The 22,428-nt window shown below is 38.0% G+C and overlaps 2 protein-coding genes across 2 annotated transcripts; one reads left to right on the forward strand and one right to left on the reverse strand.

Moving 5' to 3' along the window:
• Positions 1 to 7,787: 7,787 nt before the first annotated feature.
• Positions 7,788 to 14,200, reverse strand: ska2 (spindle and kinetochore associated complex subunit 2). Its single transcript, XM_081354718.1, has 7 exons — positions 14,086 to 14,200; positions 12,431 to 12,520; positions 12,179 to 12,355; positions 9,248 to 9,322; positions 8,692 to 8,734; positions 8,440 to 8,572; positions 7,788 to 8,321 (listed from the first exon to the last, which is right to left on the reverse strand). Exons 1-7 carry the CDS (start codon positions 14,113 to 14,115, stop codon positions 8,189 to 8,191), a joined length of 681 nt encoding a protein of 226 aa, XP_081210844.1. The 5' UTR covers positions 14,116 to 14,200; the 3' UTR covers positions 7,788 to 8,188.
• Positions 14,201 to 15,129: 929 nt separating this feature from the next.
• mdh2 (malate dehydrogenase 2, NAD (mitochondrial)) lies at positions 15,130 to 21,581 on the forward strand. Its single transcript, XM_081354719.1, has 9 exons — positions 15,130 to 15,363; positions 17,243 to 17,411; positions 18,309 to 18,392; positions 18,637 to 18,746; positions 19,964 to 20,089; positions 20,210 to 20,287; positions 20,586 to 20,685; positions 20,894 to 21,045; positions 21,277 to 21,581. Exons 1-9 carry the CDS (start codon positions 15,301 to 15,303, stop codon positions 21,406 to 21,408), a joined length of 1,014 nt encoding a protein of 337 aa, XP_081210845.1. The 5' UTR covers positions 15,130 to 15,300; the 3' UTR covers positions 21,409 to 21,581.
• The last annotated feature ends 847 nt before the right edge of the window (positions 21,582 to 22,428 follow it).

A 22,428-nucleotide genomic window follows, 5' to 3' on the forward strand; every position in this document is an offset into this window, starting at 1 on the left:
CTTGTATGATCATCTAGCTGGGAGTTACATGTTAAACTAAATTAGTGACAATTACCATTAACAAAGATCAGATCAGATAGCAATCAGTGTAGGTTGATGATTTAAATAATATATAGAAAAAATATGAGGAAAAACTTTACTTACAGGAGGAGAAAAGTGACTTCAAGAGAGTCGAAGCAATAAAGAGAGGACAGCAGCAGACAGGACGTCAGAGGTACAACAGTACAAGTGCATTAGCAGAAAAAGACTAATACAAGCCATATACAAAAATGGAGTATAATAGATAAGATGGCAAGTTTAGCAACAACAGAAAAGATATATGAGTGAATAGGCAAGAGAATGACAAAAATAAGCAAATACATCTCTTTCAGGTTAAATGTGCAACTTGGGTTGTTGGAGACCCAGAAAGACAGAACAAAACCCACATGGACCGGTGAGAGACAACAGCCACTCGTGCATTCATTATCTTCATGTGTAGTTTATCCAGTTTAAAAAGAAAAGTGTTTAAAAGGTATGTGATCTGTCCTGTGTGCCGGTACAGATGAGGTTAGTGATGCGGTGGCCCTAATGGCACGTGGGTGTTTGGGGAAACCACTGGGTGCTGTTGGCAGCAGTGACAGTGAGGATGTAGAGGAGCAACAGCTTCACCTACAGGACTGGCAGAGACACGACATCAGACACAGTGTGAACAGCTACCCGGAATCTGAGACCCAGGAAAGCACTGATTTGGAGCAACTGTTCAAGAATTTTGCTGGTAATAGAGCTATGCCTGAAATTGCTGAAAAGATATTTCATATATCCAGGTTTTATTTTGGTTAAATTTAGTATTACATTCCATTTTTAGATAATTATAACTAATTTTCAAATTCTGTTTACGTCCAGGTATTCTGAGTGATAGTGAGGAGAGCACAAACTACCACACTATCAATCAAACTTTTGACGTGACCAATGGAGTGCTGGAGGCTACAAGCCAAACTGAGGTGATAAACTATAACCTTTATTTATATTTGTTTTTTACCAGTTCATTTAAGTTTTTTTCCCCCATTAAAACACAACTGCCCACATTTACATTCGGTATTCATCATCTTGACGAGGTTACATATTTCACTTGCAAAACGGTTATCAATTTTTTTTTTTTTTTTTTTAAATGTTGAAGTTTTAAAGGTACAGTAACAATTACAGCTTTTTGTGTAATAGTTTATGGCTGTTTAAAAAGAGCTGAGGGAGTTTAATAAATGGTCATGTAAGAATTGAGAAATTAGAAGAGTCAGATGAAATAATGAGAACAGTACATATGAGAAAATGTATTGCATTTAATAAAAAAAATACTTTGCCTCGAGAAAAGACAGTAACACAAAGACCTTCCGTGCTGGTTGGATGCCGGCTTTGGGCCGATCGAGAGCGTGACTTTACAGTCATTTGAAAGTAAATTATGACTGAAAAAATTAACAAATACCCAATTTCTGCATATGTAAAATGTTGAATTTAATATACTATTTAATGTCTGTTGTGTCCAAAGGATGAGGGAAGTTCGGATACTTCGGCTTATACACAGCCCCCTTTAGAACGGTCTAGTGTGTTCTACACACCCAAACACCACCTGTCCAAAAGCACATCATCTGGTGTAGAGCATTCTCAGGTGAGAGTGGACTTTTTTAAAAGTTAGTTTTGTCATAACACTCTAACCATGGTTTCACAGACAAGGCTTAAGCTGGTCCCAGACTAAAATGAATGTTGGAGCTGTTTTAACTGAAAGCAACTTGCACTGACATATCTTAAAATATGTCAGTGCCATTGTTTTGCCTCAATATCACAAGCCAGGCTCGAACTCAGGTCTCAGGTGTGGTGAGTTGAGAGATCTAGCACTTAGCCACAGAGGAGGGTATGTTGGACCCAAACAAAACACTCAAGGCAATACTCCAGGCGAAGTAGATTTATTTAAAAACAAAGGGTACTTTGCAAGTGAAAAAAATATCCAACAAAAGTTCCTCAGAAAGGAGGTATTACTAATAGTAGTGATACTGCAAACAATCACTGAAGAGAAATAAAATAACGCCACGAGGGGGGAAAAACAAAATCAAATAACTAAGAAGGGAGGACTTGGGGGGAGACACATAGCCAAGACTCAAAAACCGAGTGAGAAAAAAAAAAAAAAAAGCTAAAATACTCTAGGGGAAACACAAGGGGGTAATCCAGCATCCAGAAAGCGTACCTTCTATGGGGGCATCCATTGGCTAACAAGCCATCACCTGCTGTTAGCATTCCATTGACTCCCATTCATTTTGGCGTCACTTTGACAGCGAATAACTTTACATCTGAGGCGTTTAAAGACTATTTATCCATTGTTTATTTCAAAAGAAACACTACAGTGTATAAAAGGCTCCATTACCTTGTATCTTATGTCATGGTCCCGTAGAAGCCGTTTTTGTAAAAATAGGCTAACGATTGCGTCATAACTACGCGACTCTCTGTCGCACAGTAGAGAAGTTACCGTATAGACAGGAGGAGAAGCTCACAGGCAATCGGGGGGGATGTAGAGGCATAAAGTCCGATAAAGTCAAGGGAGCTGCCCATAGAAAGTCATAAAGTTGCTCCTGCTCCTAGCTCATGGACAGCTCCTACTCACGCTCTCCGCCTCTGCAAGATTCGGAAGGGAATGATTCAGATTTCTCTTGGCACAGATACTAGAAGACTTACAGCAAGACGGGTTGCTCACGTCACATCTACGTCGTCAAGCTCAGTTTGAGGCTGCGCAGTACGCTCAGCCATCAGGAAGAGAGTGCTTCTAATTGACTTCACTGGTCTCAGTTGAAGTCTATGGGGTCACTGTGTCCATTTCTTATACTGTCTATGGGGAAACAAGGCACAGGTGACCTGGATAACGCTAACAAGGACACATGAGGAAGAACTAAGGCAGAGGGGAACACAGGTAACCTCTAGAGGCCTGGAGTCAAACAACAGGAGGCAGGATGCTGACACTCAAGATGCACACCAGAAATGTTTTTTTCTAAGGCGCGTTTATAAAAGCTACGTAGAAGTCCTAATTGTATTAGTCCTAATTGAATTAAGGCTTAGTCCTGACTTAGTCTAAGCCCTGTCTGTGCAACTGGGCCTAAAATATCGAAGAATAAAGTCAATATTTTTTGTAAACCCTTTATTTCTCAGTCACTGAGCTCAGAGGATGAGTTGGACGTCACAGTGGAGGTGTGTCGACCCAACACATCTCAAGCAGAAGAAAAACAAGTTGTAGAAAACAGTCTGATTGGTATACATGAAACACTCTGCAATCATTGTATTACCAGCTTTGTGGGTAAAGTTTGTCCTTTTTTCTAACCTTTATATCACCCTTATTTTTATCCAGAATACCAGCTTGCTCAAGAGTACTCAAAGGAGTATGAATCCATTACCCCTGTGCTCAGGTACTTTCCTACCCTCAGGTAAAAGAAATTAAGCATTTCACGCAAAGCTCAACAGCAGATGGAATTGATTTGTTGTAATAAATATGATTTTTTTATTAAGTGTACAGTGAGTTATTTGGGGTTAGTAAGACTTAATTCAGCATGGACACATTAAAATGATAACAAATGACAGTACAGACATTTATATATACACTGTTATCAAAGATTTCTGTTTTAAATGAACTTTCTATTCGTCAAAGAATAGAAACAATTTTACTGTTTTTACTGTTTGTTGATGAAGTAAATGCAGTCTTGCTGAGCATTAAAGACTTTCAAAAACAATAAAAAATCTTACCAACCCAAAACTTTTGAAAGGTAGTGTATTTTGTCTGTTGAGTCCTTTGCAAATAAAAATAACAATACTGACTTCCTTCGGCTGAGTCTGTCCTCTGTGCTTTGGTTTATTTGTTTGATCAGTTGTTTGCCAGACCTCACTGAGATTCCGGACCTCTCCAGCATATCCTGTTCACCGGCCCAGCTCCAAAAGTGGGTGGGGTCCCCTGAAGCCCGTCCAATCCCTCACAGCAGAGGACATCCACCCTGCAACAGCACCCCACGCAGCCCAAAAGGTATGAAGTGAATCAGAAAAATATAACATGCATCTACTTAGGCTTCACTTTTAGGATTAATCAAAATTCAGAGTACATTCTGTGGGCCAGTTTTATGTAATTGTGCACACTGTTTAATTACAGGTCATAGGACTCTTCAAGATGTGCAGATTGGCTCTGAGCCCTTCCCCCCCCTCCCGAGCCTATCCCACACTGTCTGCACAGAGAGTTACGCCACAGCCAGCGCAGGAGACAGCAGCAATGTCAGTCAATCATATTTGAATAATACATTTCTGAAATATATCAACGGTCATATGGGTATCGGACGATATGTGTTTTTATAATGTTATCTGTATCAATCCGATAAGTCAATTAAACTAATAATTTATACTTAAAAGTGCTGTATGTAACTTTTTCACTCTACTAAAGCATAAAAATACCATAATATGTTTGCAGATATTTAGGAAACATGCTGAGTTCACATACTCGTTTCTCTGAAAAACAATGCTGCAGCCAGTTATTTTACTTTGAAATGTGCGTTCCGTGTCGGAATGTCTGTTTTTGTTTTGGTCTGTGTGATCTCGCCCACTGCCAGTTCACCCAATAGTATTTCGACACCCCAGGATGCCAGTTGGCACGAAACACAGCGTATTGCAGCCACCAAACAAACTGGATCAGAGATTGCAGGTTCTGCGCAACCTAAAAAGCCTCGGTATCCATCTAAAAATCTCTATGAACAAGAGCATATTAAAACATGTATAAATCAACTCATCACCTTACAGTGTGCAAGTCTCCTCGACTTTCATTCTCAATTGCACTCGTTCCTGTTGCGTCTCTTACACTGGCAACCCGTGTGAGCGTCGAGTCTGAGGAAGAGGGGGCAGGGTAACAACGATCTCAGATTTTGAATTTGGACTGCAGTACCTATTTCGACCACTAGCTGTCATTCTTACAGACTGCACCTTTAAATGAACACTCCCGATTATTAATACTAGTTGGCCTGACTAATGTTAAACATAAATAAAATGTCTACTCAGAGCTTGTTTATTGTCCAGGACACACATGCATCTTGTTTCTATAATCTTTGTTATATTTGTGTAATTTTATTGCATAAAAGAATGTATATAATGTATATAATAATTATTATTAATGTTATTACCAATTTAGACTTTTAATGTGAGTGTTTCTTTTTGTAATCAGTCTCTAAATGTAGAATGATAATATCTAATTGACCTATATTTCAGTTATTGTCTTCAAAATATTATAAATTATCAGTTATCAGCCAAAATACATCAATTCATCTCTAATTTTTCTAATATGTGCTTTTTAATCTCATGTTGACTATCGGGAGAATATGATAGCACACTTTAGCCATCAAATATCTTCAATATTTACGTCTTCAATGCATGTTTTGGCAGCTTGAGTTCACTAATAAAGTTTTATTGACTTAACTAAAAATATTTTTACTATATACAAATGCTTATTGTTATTGTTTTGTTGTAGAAGCTTTATCTGACAAAGGTAAATGTTCCATTATCTTATATTTGCATCAGTATATTCACAGCTATTACATTTTAAATGATATCCTGCATCTCTTTTCAGACGAATGCCTCTGTGTCTAGCGTCCTGCAGTCTCCATTGAAAAGAGAAATGTCTAAGGAGGAAACAGACTCTCCCTCTAGTGGTAATGTAGAGTTCACCACTGCCAGCTCTGGAGCAAGACAGACCACTGAGACCAGCCAGGAGACCAGTGAAGAGATGGAGCATCCTATTGACAGTGTGCATTTATAATTCACTGCTATAGTGTTCCAAAAATTCATTATGGGATATATTGTTGAAGTATTATTGATTTTAGAATGGTGTGCTAATGGTGTGAGAATCAAACTGTTTGTGATTCCTGTAGAGAATAATGATGTGGATGAGGAAGTAGGTGACAACTCATCAGATTCTAAACATCAAGAGTCCTCTGAAGAAAATGTGTGTGAAGATGAAGGCATCTCAAAGAGGAAGGAAGAGTGTAAGGGTGAAAACCCGTGTCAGATACATGGTGAGCCGGATCTACATTAGGACTGTTATTTTAATTTTTAAAAGGAATTAAAAAGACGTACGTTTGTATTTTCAGACCAGCATCCAGATCTTAACTCTGCTGATATGGAAAGTAATGCAAACTCTCAAAAGAGCAATGAGAGTCACAGCCTTGATGACACTGAGAGGTAAAACCCAATACTTTGCCTTAGTAAGGGGTATTTCATTATTGGTTGATAACTTTCTGACAGTGTTGATAAAAATATAATAATAACCTGCATAATGATTCTAGGGCTGTTTGGATAGAGAAATTGATCTATATTTAACACAACATTGCCCTAAAAAATGAGTGTCTATTTACACTTCATGTGTCTTTATAACTCAGATAGTTATCCACTTAGGTATGTAATATTTCATTTATACTTGTGAATGAACCAGAAATTGTCTGCATGAAAAGTCTGCTTGAATTGGAAATTGGGATTTTTTTCCCCCCTATTGTGACGTATATCCAAGTGAAACAGCTTCTCAAACAAGAAAAAACATTACTGTTTTGATTAAAGATTATGAGCACAAAAAATAAAAAATACAAATATGTACATGGATTAATTGCATTTAGAAAAATAAGAATTGTCAATTTTGATTTCATTGTTTTAAAATGAATCAGAATAGTACATTAAAGGTCTACAGCAGTAAAGGGTGGATATGTACGTATTTCTTTATGTACAACATTTTGGAAGGAGTTCAGTCTAAAATCTTGCAGACAGCTATTTTAATAGAATATTTTGTTCATGTTTTTGGATTCAAGTTTTTAGGTCCTATTATGTTTTTTTCCTCTCCTAAAACAAACAACAAAAAAGAAGATACTTTTACTTTGAAATCTTGCAGAGCAAGCTCCACCTTGGATGTGGATCTGGAAAGAATGGTTTCAGAAAGAGCCCCTGACAAAATAGGAGAGGGGGATGTGAGGGACTTGTGCTATCCAGAAAGAAACTACATAGAGACAGCAGGTGAGTGAAAAGAAGTTATGGGGTCTTTTTTGGCCTTTAAAAGTTCAGTAAATAAGCTCAAACGCCCACTGTAGTGTTCAACTGGCCTTGTTGATTCTCTCTGTAGAAGTCATAAATGAGCTGGGAGAGAGGATTGAGACAGCTAATCAGGAGAGCCATCCTAACAGGTGCACAAGAAGCCTAAAATAAAATGCATTTGACCCCAGGAATACAGTGCTAGTGTAAATCTTACTGCTTATAATAGAAATATTGAAATTACCATTGACTTCTAAACACTTCAGCCTTAAATTAATGCTTTACAAGTAACTTGCTAAATTTCCTGCCCTCAAAATTCATTTTTGTAATTTCATTGTTTGTTTTATCATTAGAGTTCTTGAGCATACACCTCCAGAGTCAGTCAAACCACACTGTTAAAGAGGAGCCGATCTCTTGGATTTCCTCAAGGTCTCTTGCATCTGAATCGTTTCCATTTTAGATGCTTAAGGCATGTGGTTTGTGTTCCTTTATGTTCAATAAGGAAAAAGATCTTTCCAAATAAAAGCCCTTAGATTTTAAACTTGTTCTTAACATATGCACATCTTCCAAGTTCTAGCGTTGATGTTACAATTTATTAGCAGATGATGTTGTTCAAGGTAATATATATATATTTTAAATGATTTTGAGATTCCGTTTAATGTTGCTACAAATAAAATGTTTTGCTATTTGTCGTGTTATGTTTAATAAAGCTTCTAAATAAAAGAACACGTATATATAAAAATAAGACATTTTATTGCATACAAAAAAAATGAATTTACTGAATCTTACAAATACAGTCTCTTTTGCTTTACTGAGATCTTGATGATCTAAAGTTACATAACTGTTTAACTTTACAAAAAACATGAACTCTTATGTAGTTTCTTTCTTGTACAAATCTAATGATTCCAGGTGATGATATAATTTAATACAGCAGCATAACAATGCTGAAGAAATTAAGTTTATTCCTTAAAAAGACTGATAAACGTTAGTTTATTTTGTATGCAATCCCAATTCATGTATATACTGAACTTCATGGACAAATGTTTCTGAAATGTTCTCTAGTGCGCCATCATTCAAGTGTGTTATAGAGGCTTTACGCATTTTGATGGGGTTGCATCTATTTTGTCTCGGTTTCTCAGTCCTTTGCCATCAAAGACACAAGTCCTTTCTTATCCAGCTCAATGAGTTTAAGGTGTTGTAAGGTCTTCATTGCAGAATCACTGACTTTCATGTTTAACTTCTTCATTCTCTGAGTGCTTATCGGCCCCCTGAAGTGACAAGAATGAAAAGACTGAGATCAAATGCATTAGAAATCATGTGGTTGCCTTAAACTTCACTACATTGTGAATCATGTTAGGGCTCAGGGTCAAATATGACCAGACAAACCTGTTCTTATCTGAGAAGTACTCGGATAACTGCTTATTGAGCATGTTGAGGTCATTCAGCTTCAAGTTACCACGTACACTCCGCGGGACAGTCTCAAATGTCCCCTCAGACACCTCTTCATGCATGTTCCGTGCTGCAAGACAGACAAAACAACTATATTACAATTACTGAGACTGATAAAGATGCTGTTCACCTTTGACATTGTGAAAATGTTACAGCTGCTTTATGTTGATGATTTTCTTCTGTCCTTACATTCAGACTGTGCTTGAGTTTGAGGTTCTGATGTCGGCATGGCCTAAAGAAACAGAAACGCATTCATAAATTGCTAAAAAAGAAGTTTTCGCCTCATAAGACCACAAATATTAACATTTTAATAGGTACAGAGACATACAATACTGTTCAAAAGTTATAAATGTATATTGTTATTCAGCAAGGACACATTTAATTGATCAAAAGTGACAAAGATAGTTGTTACAAAAGCTTTGTAGTTCAAATAAGTGCTGTTCTTTTGAATTTTCTATTAACCAAGGAATCCTGAAAAAAAAAAAAAGGTTTCCACGAAAATATATAGCAACACAACTGTTTTCAGCATTGATTTTTGTAATCAGCTTTGCCATTACATGCATAAATTACAATGTAAACTATATTAAAATGGAAAACAGTTTTACAGTATTTTTGATCCAATAAATGCAGACATAAGAGACTTCTTTCAAAAACATTTTTTTAAATCTTACCGACCCCAAACTTTTGAACAGTTGTGCAGTTGTGGAATTATGATAAAAAGCATTTTTTGATAAAACTGTCTAACCTCTACATTTAAAGCGGCAATGGATGAGCAGAGAGCATCTCTCGCTTCTTGTTCTTCTTCTGTCAGTGGAGGAACCTTGAACACCAGAATTCCCATTAACACACACAGAACCACAAACATCATGGAACTACTTTGCTTTTCAAAGAACACTCCCTTTACCATGGTAAAATTATTGTGTATGGCCTCTAGGGATGTCAATTTTCACAAATTCCTATGATCGATCGTCATTTAAATTAACGGTCAATTAATCGTTAGCCATAATACTGCGATATGCGTCTACTGCAGTGGCTATGGCCAACAGCATGACAGGGTGTGCAAATGCTGCTCAGAACGCTATAATCCTCACCAAATCAATGAGAATGGTTTTAAATATAAATAAAGGGCTAATAGGATTGTAAAATGTTTCGATGTGATTGATAATTAAATTAATTATTTAATAATCAAATATAACTACTAATACAACGTGTCACCAACGCCGCCTCATATGCGCTTACGGTGCGTTCACACGGGGCGTCCGCGTCAACGCTTCCCATTGACTTTGAATGGGTGACGTCAAGCGTTGCCGAAAAGAATTGTGGATCCGTCGGCGGTGCTTCACTGGCGTTGCTCGCGGCAGAAGTTGAGAATTTTTCAACTTCTGCCGCGAGCAACGCCAGTGAAGCGCCGCAGACGGAAGCGTCAGCCAATAGGATCGCTCTATGCAAATACAGTAGCCAGGCGGCAGCCAATCACGTTCATCCTGTTCAAGAGCAGCAAACTGAGGATACATTTTAAATGTCATTGGCTGACGCTGCTATGACCATGGCGTCAGTGCCAAACTTCAGCCACGCCTTCCGTCAAGCGTTGACGCGGACGCCCCGTGTGAACGCACCGTCACGCCGGTTTCACGCCGGTTTCACACCGCAAGCGTCAGCGGCGCGTGAGCAGCACGTATTTTTTTCGGCTTCCATGTTATTCAATGAGTGCATTCACATCGCACGCAGAAGCGGCGCGGCAGCGCGTAGCAGGAGCAGAGCAGGAACAGCAGTGCAGCGATAGTTTCGGCGCCCAGTCTATTTTTAACGCGCCGCTTACGCCGAATTAAAGTGACACGCATTGATCAAGGCCAAAATACACCGCAGTTTTACCCCAAAAGCGCATTGATGATATCTATTGTGTTTTAAACAGTCACTCAAATGACCAACAGCAATTTAAAAAGAAAACAAATGTCCAAAAACAAACTTGTTGCCCCAACAATAAAAACAAAGACGAATCAAAAGTTATACAAATGAAATGATTAATAGAATAAGCTTCTTGACAAGTCTTTTCTCTTAAATGTATTTGAAAACGAAATAAAGCAATGCCAACTCACCCTGATTATAGAGTACTCTGTCTGTACACAAGCCGCGGTTCAGCCGCGCGTGACAAACGCTGCCAGTGTGAAAGCAAAACGCGCGTGTCCTGCTCCTGCTCACCATATGCACTGCTCCTGCTCTGCTCACGCTCTGCCATCGCGTGCAGTGTGAAACCGGCGTCACACCGCAAGCGTCAGCGGCGCGTGAGCAGCACGTATTTTTTTCGGCGTCCATGTTATTCAATGAGTGCATTCACATCGCACACAGAAGCGGCGCGGCAGCGCGTAGCAGGAGCAGAGCAGGAACAGCAGTGCAGCGATAGTTTCGGCGCCCAGTCTATTTTTAACGCGCCGCTTACGCTGAATTAAAGTGACACGCATTGATCATGGGCAAAATACACCGCAGTGTTATCCAAAAAGCGCATTGATGATATCTATTGTGTTTTAAACAGTCACTCAAATGACCAACAGCAATTTAAAAAGAAAACAAATGTCCAAAAACAAACTTGTTGCCCGAACAATAAAAACAAAGACGAATCAAAAGTTATATAAATGAAATGATTAATAAAATAAGCTTCTTGACAAGTCTTTTCTCTTAAATGTATTTGAAAACGAAATAAAGCAATGCCAACTTATCCATTATAGAGTACTCTGTCTGTACACAAGCCGCGGTTCAGCCGCGCGTGACAAACGCTGCCAGTGTGAAAGCAAAACGCGCGTGTCCTGCTCCTGCTCACCATACGCACTGCTCCTGCTCTGCTCACGCTCTGCTATCGCGTGCAGTGTGAAACCGGCGTCAGAATGTGTGACGCGCTCTTCCTGGAACAACTGCACGCGCTGAATGAATCTGCTACCGTTTCAACTGGAGCACTTTGCTAGCACGTTATTTATCTAAAAGAAACGCATCCTATATGAGATTAATCAGATATATTAAAAATAAACATAATATTTCAAATTATATCTGCACAAAATGACGCAAATTCATGCACAAGTGAACTTGAACTAAGTTAACGTTACGTGCTATTCATTCAGAACTACTCATGTTGTGGACGCGCGCTTCCTGGAGCAACGCGACACGGCAACTAAACCCAAATAATTCACAATGTTTTATTACAATATTGTTCTCTTTATAATGTTATGTAATATTACAGTCCCAATAGTCATTATTAGTCGTGCACTGCCGTTTGAGCTGCGCGCGCTGAAGCTGACGCTTTATTACAGAGTTAATTCTTAACCAAATGCATCCAATATGAGATAAATCAGATATAGATAGGCGGCCTACACAAAATAAAAAGTATTACAACTTACATTTGCACAAAACAAAAGGCTGCGAATGCACACGCAAACTTATAGTCATGATGAAGGCGTAAAATGGTCCCAAACATAACTCCGGCGCGCTCGCTTTACATGTTTCGCGGTTGAGCAGCGCACACGCGCATGAAGACCTGCTTAATCGATGATCGATAAGTTTTATCGATTAAATGTATTATCGACAATTAATCGATCGTCGATTAATCGTTGACATCCCTAATGGCCTCTAATGTAGTAACATTGACAAGGACCCTTTGGTTTTGTTAGATGCAGTAATGAATGAATACCTGCACATCTGCTGTGTTCTGCAGCTGTTGAACCAGCTCTACTGTCGTGTCCAAGTGAGCTCGTATGGAATCCATGGATCGTTTCTGTTCTGCTGCGATCTCCTCCACTTGAGTGCACAGGGCCGAATGGCGTGCTTTGATCGCCGACAGGTTCTCCAGCAACTGAACAGGGTTTCCCTAAAATCCACAACCACAGATTTAGAAAAACAGACTCAGTCATTATTTAAAATGAATAAATGTATACAAACTTACCTCAAACGAGCCCGCTTCACGCACATTTGCCATGAAGTCAAATTTCAGCCGCTTTTCCACATATTCTATATCAGCTTCTGCTTTCTGGAACTACAAGGACACGGATCTAAACACCATCATTCAGTATGCATTCAGAAAATTTGAGTCAGTAGTTGATTGCCGTTCATAGGCGTTAGCATTTATTGGCCCATCTGAACGAGGGTACGATCTAAAACCTGAAACCCTATTAGCAATATTGCACTACTCTGAACACAGTGGACAGCAGAGGCAATACTGATAGGGTCCCAAGAATTAGGATTACAACCTGTAAAACAGAGAAAACAAACAACAATATGCCAACTGAGATGGTGCACCTCTTTGAAAAGTTGTAAACATTGTGCAAAGCTGTTCTCAGATGCTTTGACAATACTATTGCACTGCTAGCTGTCCAATACAGTAGTGCAATGAAGTCAGAGCACCTGTTAACAGCAATTGATGTGACTGGCCACGCTGTTGACCCTACCTTTGAGAAAAATCCCTGGCCAATGCCCTTTTAACATTGCACTGCTTTAATAACTGGGTTATCAGTAGTACAATATAAAAGGGGCACTGGACAGACAGTACGCATTCAGGGTGGTCCTTTTGCATGCTGAAATATCCAACAATCATGTAAATAATGCCAATTAAAAGCCTGGGAAGAAGAACACAGTTTTAACATAAACATTAGAAAACAAAAACACTAAAGTGCTGAGATCCAGATATGTAGATGTTTCATAATATGGGCAATAATTTTAAAAGTGAGTGTTTAATTTCTATGGTATTTAATTCATTATATAAAGCTACTTTGTATCTATTTCTTATTTCTTTATTAGGCAACATCCATAATTATTCATAAAGATATATACTCACACACACATCCATGCATACAATTTCTGACAAGCTAATACTGCGCCCCCTATCGTTTCCTCGTACTAATGCTATTTAAACATGCAAACATAAAATTAATACAGGTTTAAGGTTTTACTAAAAATCATTGAATAACAAAAAGGACTTTTATGAGATTTTGCAGGCATGCAGATTGTCAGAATCTTCACAGACTAAACGTTTACAAAGATCTGTGTGTCGTCCAGAAGCAATGGACACATTTTATATTAATTTCATCTGTTAATAACAACTGCGACATTAACTTGATGTATATATGTCCGAACAGTTTATAAATGTATATAAACCTTATTGAATAACGTTAGGAGTAAGTTCGGGCTGCAGCGCACAGTTTGGCGGACAGACGCACAGGCCCTCCCGCACCCGCACTCCCCTCACTCCCGACCAACTATCGAACCAAATAAACATTTTCAGGCTGAATGCCAAGGTTTCGTTTCAAAATATGCGCATTACAGTAATTTAATGACATGAAGACTGGTATTGCTGTAAATATTATTAAATTATGTAATTAGCTGTGGCACTAGTTAGCCATCCAGCTACATGTTTTTCGTAATTTTCTCCCCTTCAACCTGAGGGAAAGACAGAGGAATATAGAGAACATGTCATTTTTCATGTTTTATTCTGCATTACGTCGTCTAATGCAAAGGCACCGGTATTATTAACAAATAGACGGATACCGTCACTTTACAAGGGAAAACGTTTGATGGAAACGTTTGCCTGAAAAAACAGCTTACCATCGCCTCCAGTTTATCAACTGTCTCCATGTTGAATAGTTTACATTCCTAAAGCAGCCCCGGAAATATAAAGCTCGCAGCAGAACGCAAGACCTTCTCTGATTAGTCAGCTGTCAGAGAGCGTGGACGGTGATTGGTCAGTTTGGAAGGAGAAAGAGCGGAAAGGGAGTGGTATATTCGGGATGGAATTCTAACGTACAGTCTTGGACGTACTACGGTGTGTATACTGCGCATACTATTTATAATTGAATGTGAAATATGAATCCTAAATTCAGTGATTGAAATATTTTTCTTCCACCCCTCAAGTTTTGTGTTAGAGAATGCTGACTATTAGATAATATTACATTGTGGGATACAGTGTTTATTGGAAAGAAAAACAATTATTTAGCATTTTAAATCCATTTTCTGTAAAAACTTTTGTCACTCAGATCAAATAATGAATTTATAACTTCATTTTTTTATACACCACACTTAAATGTCAAGTATGGAACACAGTATTCTTTGCTGTAAGCTTTTGTATACCACACATTTTGTTGAATAAAGTAGGTCATCCAATTACTCTATGCATGCAGAAAATTTAGAATCATATACCTAACATAGCCAGACTCAGCATAGTATTCAGACTTTACACTACATTATCTTTATTTATAATAATAGTTCACAAACATTTTGTCGCAGGCCTTGTAAATATAGCAAGAGACCTGTTTTATTCTCCAAGGTGTAATGTTCAGGCCGGGGTCATTTTAAAATTATCATGCTCCTAGACAAATTCAGTTTTAAAACTAAATTCTTAATAGGCCAGGAGCAGTTACTACTGTTTAAAAGAAAAAAAGGTTTATCAAAAGAGTTTTTTTAAACCGTAAAAAAAAAAAAAAAAAAAAAAAAATCAGAGGGCCGAAAAAGTTTCTATGACGTTTCATCCAAACGGACCAATCGATCGCCAGGATGTGATCAGCCATTGAAAGAGTAAGCGGTGGTAAACCCCGCCCCATTTAACATGATTGACAACATTTCTATTCAATCATAGCTCTGCATACAGACTGCTACACCAATCAGAGAAGGCCAGTATGTCATAGCGTCAACAAAGCTTGGCTGCACCGTAGGCTTGTTCTCACCCGGTTGTCTTGTTAGAGGACGTTGGAGTCACAGTCAGGAGGGGCTCTATATCAAATATTAATTTTAAAACAGCAAGCACTTACAAAATATCAATCCAACATGTTCTCCCGCATCGCTAGACCAACAGCCACCCTCGCCCGGAGCTTATCCACCTCCTCCCAGGTAAAAACGTTCATATTTGTTACCATGCGAGTGCGCTAACATTAGCTTACGTGATGAATATGAGTGTACAATGACGCTGACATGTCAAACTGAGATTAAAACACAATGTACTTTTTTTTCTTTATTGATTCGTGGTCCTTAATAATTCATAGACTACAAAAATATAGTTGAAACTAAGTTAAGAACCTGCATCCAGGTAACCTAGAAGTTACGTTACCTTGCTTGGCATTTAGCCAGCACACTGACAGTGTGATTTCTTAGTCATATGGACTTTAGGTTTATAGAGGTTACAAGAATCATGAATCCAGTTGAAATCCTGCTGTCCGCCATGAGTAGGTTTTAGTCGACCTTGCCAACTCGTGTAGTCTGCCTCTGCCTGTGTGCGTTCATCCAGGTTAGAGATGGCATCGCATTGACTCGACCCCCTTTGAAAGGTCATTACTGTAATCAGCTTGTCGTGTAGCAAGTACTACAAAGTGTCTTGATCTGTAATGAGAGATCAGGCTTAATGCAGCTTTTGTGTTGGTTTAAAATGGCAAAAGCGCTATTGTGATGATTCACCATCTGATATGTTTCATGAAACAAAACTCTGGCCTTTATAAGGCTTGTACTTATATTCCCCATACATCACAATGCAATACAGGCGTTTAGTTGCCAATAGAATAAGACTAATTAGTTTGTTTTCCATAAACTCGCACTAAACGCACTTATGCCATACAGACTTCCTTTGTACTGTCTAAACACTTTACAGATTCCTTAATCACTTGGTTTAAACCCTCCCATTTCTTTGCACGAATGGTAGTAAATATTCCCACTGGTGTATTTCCAGATTGAAAAAGTCCCAAGGTCCAGGTAAAAAATTATGTTCATTTGACCTCCATTTATAAACGCATAGACGCACAAAATTATGTTTAGCATTTTGCATTCAAAGGTTGTTCTATTTTTTTATTTTTTTTATTTAAAGGGATAGTTCACCCAAAAATGAAAATGAATTAGTCACCCCCATGTTGTTCCAAACCCGTAAGACTTTAGTTCATATTTTGAACACAAATGAAGATCTTTTTGATTCTGTTCCTCCATTGACAGTTACGCAACTACCACTTTGACGCTTCAAAAGCTTCATAAAGAGATCGTAAAACTAATTCATATGAATTGAGCGGTTTACTACAAATTTTCTGAAGAGACCCGATCACTATATGATTAACAGATATAATTTAAGCTTTTATTAACATTTAAGCATTGATCAAGCTCAACCAAACCTGCTTGATGCGTGAGATCAAACCTCATTGGTTCTTGAGGAACCTCAAACGTGCTGCGTAACACACAGGAATGAATCTCATTGGTTCTTGAACGTCAAGCGAACGTGCTTGAGCTTGTTTACCACAACTGATGTGTAAGTTGATGAATCTTTATATGTGAATAAAAGCCTAAATTCAATCTGTCCATCATATAAAGTGATCGAGTCTCTTCAGAAATTTGAAATAAACCACTCAATTCATATGGATTAGTTTTACAATCTCTGAATGAACCTTTTGAAGCGTCAAAGTGGTAGTTGTGTAGCTGTCAATGGAGGGACCGAAAGCTCTCAGATTTCATCAAGAACTTCATTTGTGTTCCGAAGATGAACGAAAATCTTACAGATTTGGAATGACATGAGGGTGAGTAATAATGACAGAATTTTCATTTTTGGTCGAACTAATAGTTTTCGATAACCAGGTTATGATTAATGATACCTCTTAAATGTTTATATATTGCACACAACAATACAAAGCAGTAAATTTAATGGCCTATTGAGTCAAAGTACACTTTACTGATATAAGTAGGGTGGATTAGCACATATTGCAATTGTGTGACATGTTGCAATTTTTCCTCCTTGCAGAACAATGCGAAAGTAGCTGTCTTGGGTGCCTCAGGGGGCATCGGGCAGCCCCTGTCCCTCCTATTGAAGAACAGCCCTTTAGTGAGCCAGCTGTCACTTTACGATATCGCCCACACTCCTGGAGTGGCTGCTGACCTCAGTCACATTGAGACCAGAGCCCATGTCACAGGTACAGAAAGGGTTTCGGCTAATCAAGCCTCCTTGGTTCTGTTTTTTTTTTTTTTTTTTTTTTTTTTTTTGTATTTGCAGAGAAATCATATTTATTATTAGCCTACATCAAGATGTTAGGTCTGGCAACTCACCATAGACACGGCTCAATCCGAGGGGTGGGATAAATGTCTGTCTTTCAGATTCCCTCTGCACGCAATAGGTCAGCGCTTCAACCAACCAGAGCGTTTTCCCAACAGCGGAGCTAACGTTAGTTGATAGATTCAACTTTTGCCGTATCTGGCCGGCAAAACTACGAACACATCTTCCTTTTTTTAAGAATGACTTAAGTGCCGTTCTTTGCTCTTTTCTCAAAGAAAAACTTAACTCCAAGTCCTCCAGAGTCGCAGCCAAAGCCGATTCGAAAGACTGTTCTCCAGCAGCAGCCGCCATTCTTTGTTTTCAAGTAGCAGGGAACCGTTGCAACTCTGTCGTCATTATGTTAAGCCCACCCCGCCTACTCTATACACGATGTGATTGGCCTGACCCAATTTAGGTTTTTCCAGCTCGAAAGTCAATGGAGAGTTGCTAGACTACCCTGGCTGCAAAATACATTTTGCTGCCGCTAGGGTGCATCTAGATTTCTTGGCTAATTTATTATTTTAAAGTTGGCATGAAATGGAAATTTGCTGTATTTTCTAAATGCATCATCTTATTTTTGTGAACGAATAATCCAGATAACTTTAACCCATCATTTTTAATTAAAATGTCAAAACTTGACAGTTGAAACAACCTACTTTTATCTGGTAACATATGCTAGGCTTCTCCAATGCTTAAACCCTACCACTTTTTTTTTATTTTTATTTTTTTACTTTAAATTAGTAAATAGTGCTATAGTGCTCACTGTCTTGCTTTGCAGGGTACATGGGAGCAGATCAGCTGGGTGCTGCACTGAAAGGCTGTGAGGTTGTTGTCATCCCTGCTGGTGTCCCAAGGAAGCCTGGTGGGTATATATATATTTTTTTTATATCTCTGCTTTGTTTTTTTTTTAAGCGCATTTATAGTCCGCATCGAATGGCATTTGCAACATTTTATTTGTGTGATTTGTAAAATAGGATATTCAACAATTTTTTTTGATTGGCTTAAACATAAGGGCTTCGGGATAGAATTGGGCTCAGTTATAAATGAGAAATTCTTATGGATTTCTATACGTTTCTGAAGATTGTTCTTTTTGCCCTTTTTTCTAGGTATGACTCGTGACGACCTGTTCAACACCAATGCCACTATTGTGGCCACACTAGCTGATGCCTGCGCCCGTCACTGCCCTGAGGCCATGATCTGCGTCATTGCAAACCCTGTGAGTATAAACAGGGTTCCCACGGGTCCTTGAAATTCTTGAAAGTTTGTGAATCTGAAAATATTTTTCAAGGCCCTGGGAAGTTTTTGAAAATAGACATGCATAGATGCAGGTGCTTGAATTTATTTTGCGAAAGTTCCGCTAATGTGTTATTTTGCCAACATTTCGTGGCCTATGCATACTAGCTTGCTTTATTTACATTAGTTACGCACATTTACATGTTATGTTAAGTGTTTCCCGCGTAAGGTACTTTGTGTTGTACGTTGCCATGACGAAATGACGAGCACACGAAACTATGGGACCTCAACGTTTCACAGACACACCGTGAAACATCGCAAAAATAGGCTGGTTACATGAGCCTAAGCTCTTTTCAATAAAATTCATGCAAAAGTTAATATCAGATCATTTTATAATACAGTAAATAAACATTTGATATGAAAATGAATGAATTCAATAACTAACCTTAACAGTAAATGAGAGAGAGAGAGAGAGACAATAGTTAGTGGTTGCTCAAAGGTCCTCTTTGTTGTCTGAGGATGCACCACAATCGTCACGGCAACTCCACTCTCTCAACTGTCAACCAGAATTGAGAAGATGCAGCTGAGCTGCCCAATGTAAACTCACTACAATAATAAAACTTATATATATACACAAGTAAACTGAAATAGACATAGGTAATAAAAGAAAGAAAGAAATATATACAAACAATCCAATATCCCTGTGACCCAACTAAATTCAGGGTGGTCACATAGGATGTACCAAATATCCTTAATTTCTGGTAATGCAAAACATAAATGCGACAAATAGAATATCAGATTTGTCATATTGCCAAAAATAAAGGCATAGTTGTATTTGACACATGAAAACTGTAACAATGTATCTTACAAGGTAACACAATGTTACCTTGCCCTCAATTGAAATGTGTCCCCACATTAAGTGCTAGAATTTGAGGGTGTTGGATCTGGAAAGTCCTTGAAAGGTCCTTGAATTTGAAGTTAACCAAGGTGTGGGAACCCTGTATAAAGTCTCGGAGAGATCAGTACATTGCTGCTATATCACTTTATAACTGCTCAAAGGTCAAAATGGCGTATAACACTAGATATCTATACACATGCACATACATGCATGTATGCTTTGGACCGTCCGTTTAAGATAGTTGATAATTGTTCATATAGGAAAACAAGTTCTGTATTATTAAACTTCATTGTGAATTTCAGGTGAACTCCACTATTCCCATCACATCAGAGGTGATGAAGAAACATGGCGTCTACCACCCCAACAGAGTCTTTGGTGTGACAACACTGGATATTGTCAGAGCAAATACTTTTGTTGCTGAGCTCAAAGTGAGTTCTATAAACTCAGTAGATACAGATTTTTAAGTGCAGACTTATTTATTTAATGTCATCATCAGAGCATACATTTGCACAGTCATTTCATTGTCACGGTTACTGCAATATTTCCAGGGCCTTGATCCCGCCCGAGTCAATGTGCCAGTGGTCGGAGGTCATGCAGGAAAGACCATCATTCCTCTCATTTCACAGGTGAGGAGAACCTGTGTTACTACATAACTGCTAACTTTGTAATGCAATACTGTTCAAATGCTTATTGAACATGACTACCAATTCAAGCTTTAACTTTCATGTCAATCCTAGGTTGCTTGCTTCATTTCTGTGACATTGCACTGCATATCCCTGCTCATTGTGTAATCATTGGTCTACAATCCTGTACCATAAATGTAAAATATTTTCTGATTGGCTTTTTTTCTTTAGGACAGGTTGTTTAGATTATTTGGTGAAATGATAAAGCTGATGTGTATTATTCTTTTCGTGTTGTTTTCAGTGCACACCCAAGGTTGAGTTCCCTGCAGATCAACTGTCTGCTTTGACAGGCAGGATCCAGGAGGCAGGAACTGAGGTTGTGAAAGCTAAAGCTGGTGCAGGTGAGAACTGAGGATTTAGATGCTGTTTGATTGCTTGTTTTTTGATTGCATTAAGTAAGGCTTTGGTCCCTTCATGTTGCTGGCATCTTTTTTTAATTGTGCAGAAACTTAATTTAGATTTTTTTTTAAATACCACATTAAAAATACCATTTAGAAGATCTGAAATATGAGTTTGTATCTGTAAACCTAAACGTGTTTCTATCCATAGGCTCTGCCACTCTGTCCATGGCCTACGCTGGAGCCAGGTTCACATTCTCCCTTCTTGACGCCATGAATGGAAAGGAGGGTGTTGTTGAATGTGCATTTGTGAGATCTGAGGAAACGGAGTGCAAATACTTCTCTACACCTCTCCTGCTTGGGGTAAATCTAGCTAGATCCTCTTTAGATGTTACTTCATCTTATGTAACGGAGTGCAAATACTTCTCTACACCTCTCCTGCTTGGGGTAAATCTAGCTAGATCCTCTTTAGATGTTACTTCATCTTATGTTCAGATCATACAAGGTCACAGGGACAACAATCACCTGGTAAAACGGGCTTTATGTTTTTGTCTACTAAAATTTGTTTTATTAATTTCTCTTTCCTTTTCTCAGAAAAACGGCATTGAAAAGAACCTTGGCCTTGGCAAGATCTCTGCGTTTGAGGAGAAGCTGGTAGCTGAAGCCATGGATGAACTGAAGGGCTCCATCAAGAAAGGAGAAGATTTTGTTTCAAACATGAAGTGATCTGTGCTTGTGGCACGCTACCTGTGAAATGTCCTTTATTTATAAAGCTGAATCATTGTATGTCAACAGGGTTTCCCAAACATGTATTTTCATCATTTTCAAAGATGCAGACAGTCTTTGTGCTGATTAAAACAGTAATATCCAGCCATCAATAAAACGGTTTATCAACTATATACGTCCTTGTATTTTAGTTCACTCTATTCAAAATATTGCTATTTTGTTATGAGATTATATTATTGACTTGTGTGTTTTTTTTTAAACAGATGCAATTTGAGTGACTCATAAATCAATGTGAATGAGTTTTACATAAACAGAAATGGCTCTAAGTAAACCTACTGTCAGTGTTATTGTTATTTTTAATCAAGGATCCACTTTCACAGTCAAGTCTCTTTCCATGTGCTTATTTAAATGAATAGTGATTTGGATTTATTTAAATGAAGCTTAATGATGTAATAGATTTTATATTTCCTACACACACACGCATATATTTACATTTATGTATCTGGCAGACGCTTTATCCAAAGTGACTTGTGTTGCATTTCAAGGTAAATTTTTTACATTCTTATCAGTTCTCAGTACATATATATATATATATATATATATATATATATATATATATATATATATATATATATATATATATATATATATATATATATATATATATATATATATATATATATATATGATCTATTTATGATAGTTTCAAGTCTGCTCCAGGTTTGTTTTATTTGAGAAGGGGGTACTGCCTGCATGAATGATGATTTGAAAGGATTTTCCCCCCACAATATTTTGCAAGCTTAACTACCCAACTCTCCAGTAATATAGTATATATAAATATATTCAGTTTTATGTTTTTATTTCACCTTTTCCAATTACAGTAGCATTAGTTGGTGTCTTACAAAGGCCTTGGTCTTAAAATGGCATTGCTCTCCCATTGAAAACAGTATTTTATAACGGATAGAAACCTTTCGTTTTATATATGGCGCTTAAATCATATTGCTGATAAATGTTTTCCCC

This window comes from Scardinius erythrophthalmus, assembly GCF_964197995.2.
Source record: "Scardinius erythrophthalmus genome assembly, chromosome: 23".
Lineage (NCBI taxonomy): Eukaryota > Metazoa > Chordata > Actinopteri > Cypriniformes > Leuciscidae > Scardinius > Scardinius erythrophthalmus.

What these genes read in the sequence shown, in the direction of transcription:
- ska2 (XM_081354718.1), bottom strand. Translation starts at nt 14,115, where the DNA reads ATGGAGACAGTTGATAAACTGGAGGCGATG. An exon ending in TTGATAAACTGGAGGCGATG is followed by an intron (nt 12,521 to 14,085) that starts GTAAGCTGTTTT and finishes GTGTCCTTGTAG; the next exon opens with TTCCAGAAAGCAGAAGCTGA. An exon ending in GTGAAGCGGGCTCGTTTGAG is followed by an intron (nt 12,356 to 12,430) that starts GTAAGTTTGTAT and finishes TGTGGATTTTAG; the next exon opens with GGAAACCCTGTTCAGTTGCT.
- mdh2 (XM_081354719.1), top strand. Translation starts at nt 15,301, where the DNA reads ATGTTCTCCCGCATCGCTAGACCAACAGCCACCCTCGCCCGGAGCTTA. An exon ending in GCTTATCCACCTCCTCCCAG is followed by an intron (nt 15,364 to 17,242) that starts GTAAAAACGTTC and finishes TCCTCCTTGCAG; the next exon opens with AACAATGCGAAAGTAGCTGT. An exon ending in TCATTCCTCTCATTTCACAG is followed by an intron (nt 20,288 to 20,585) that starts GTGAGGAGAACC and finishes TGTTGTTTTCAG; the next exon opens with TGCACACCCAAGGTTGAGTT.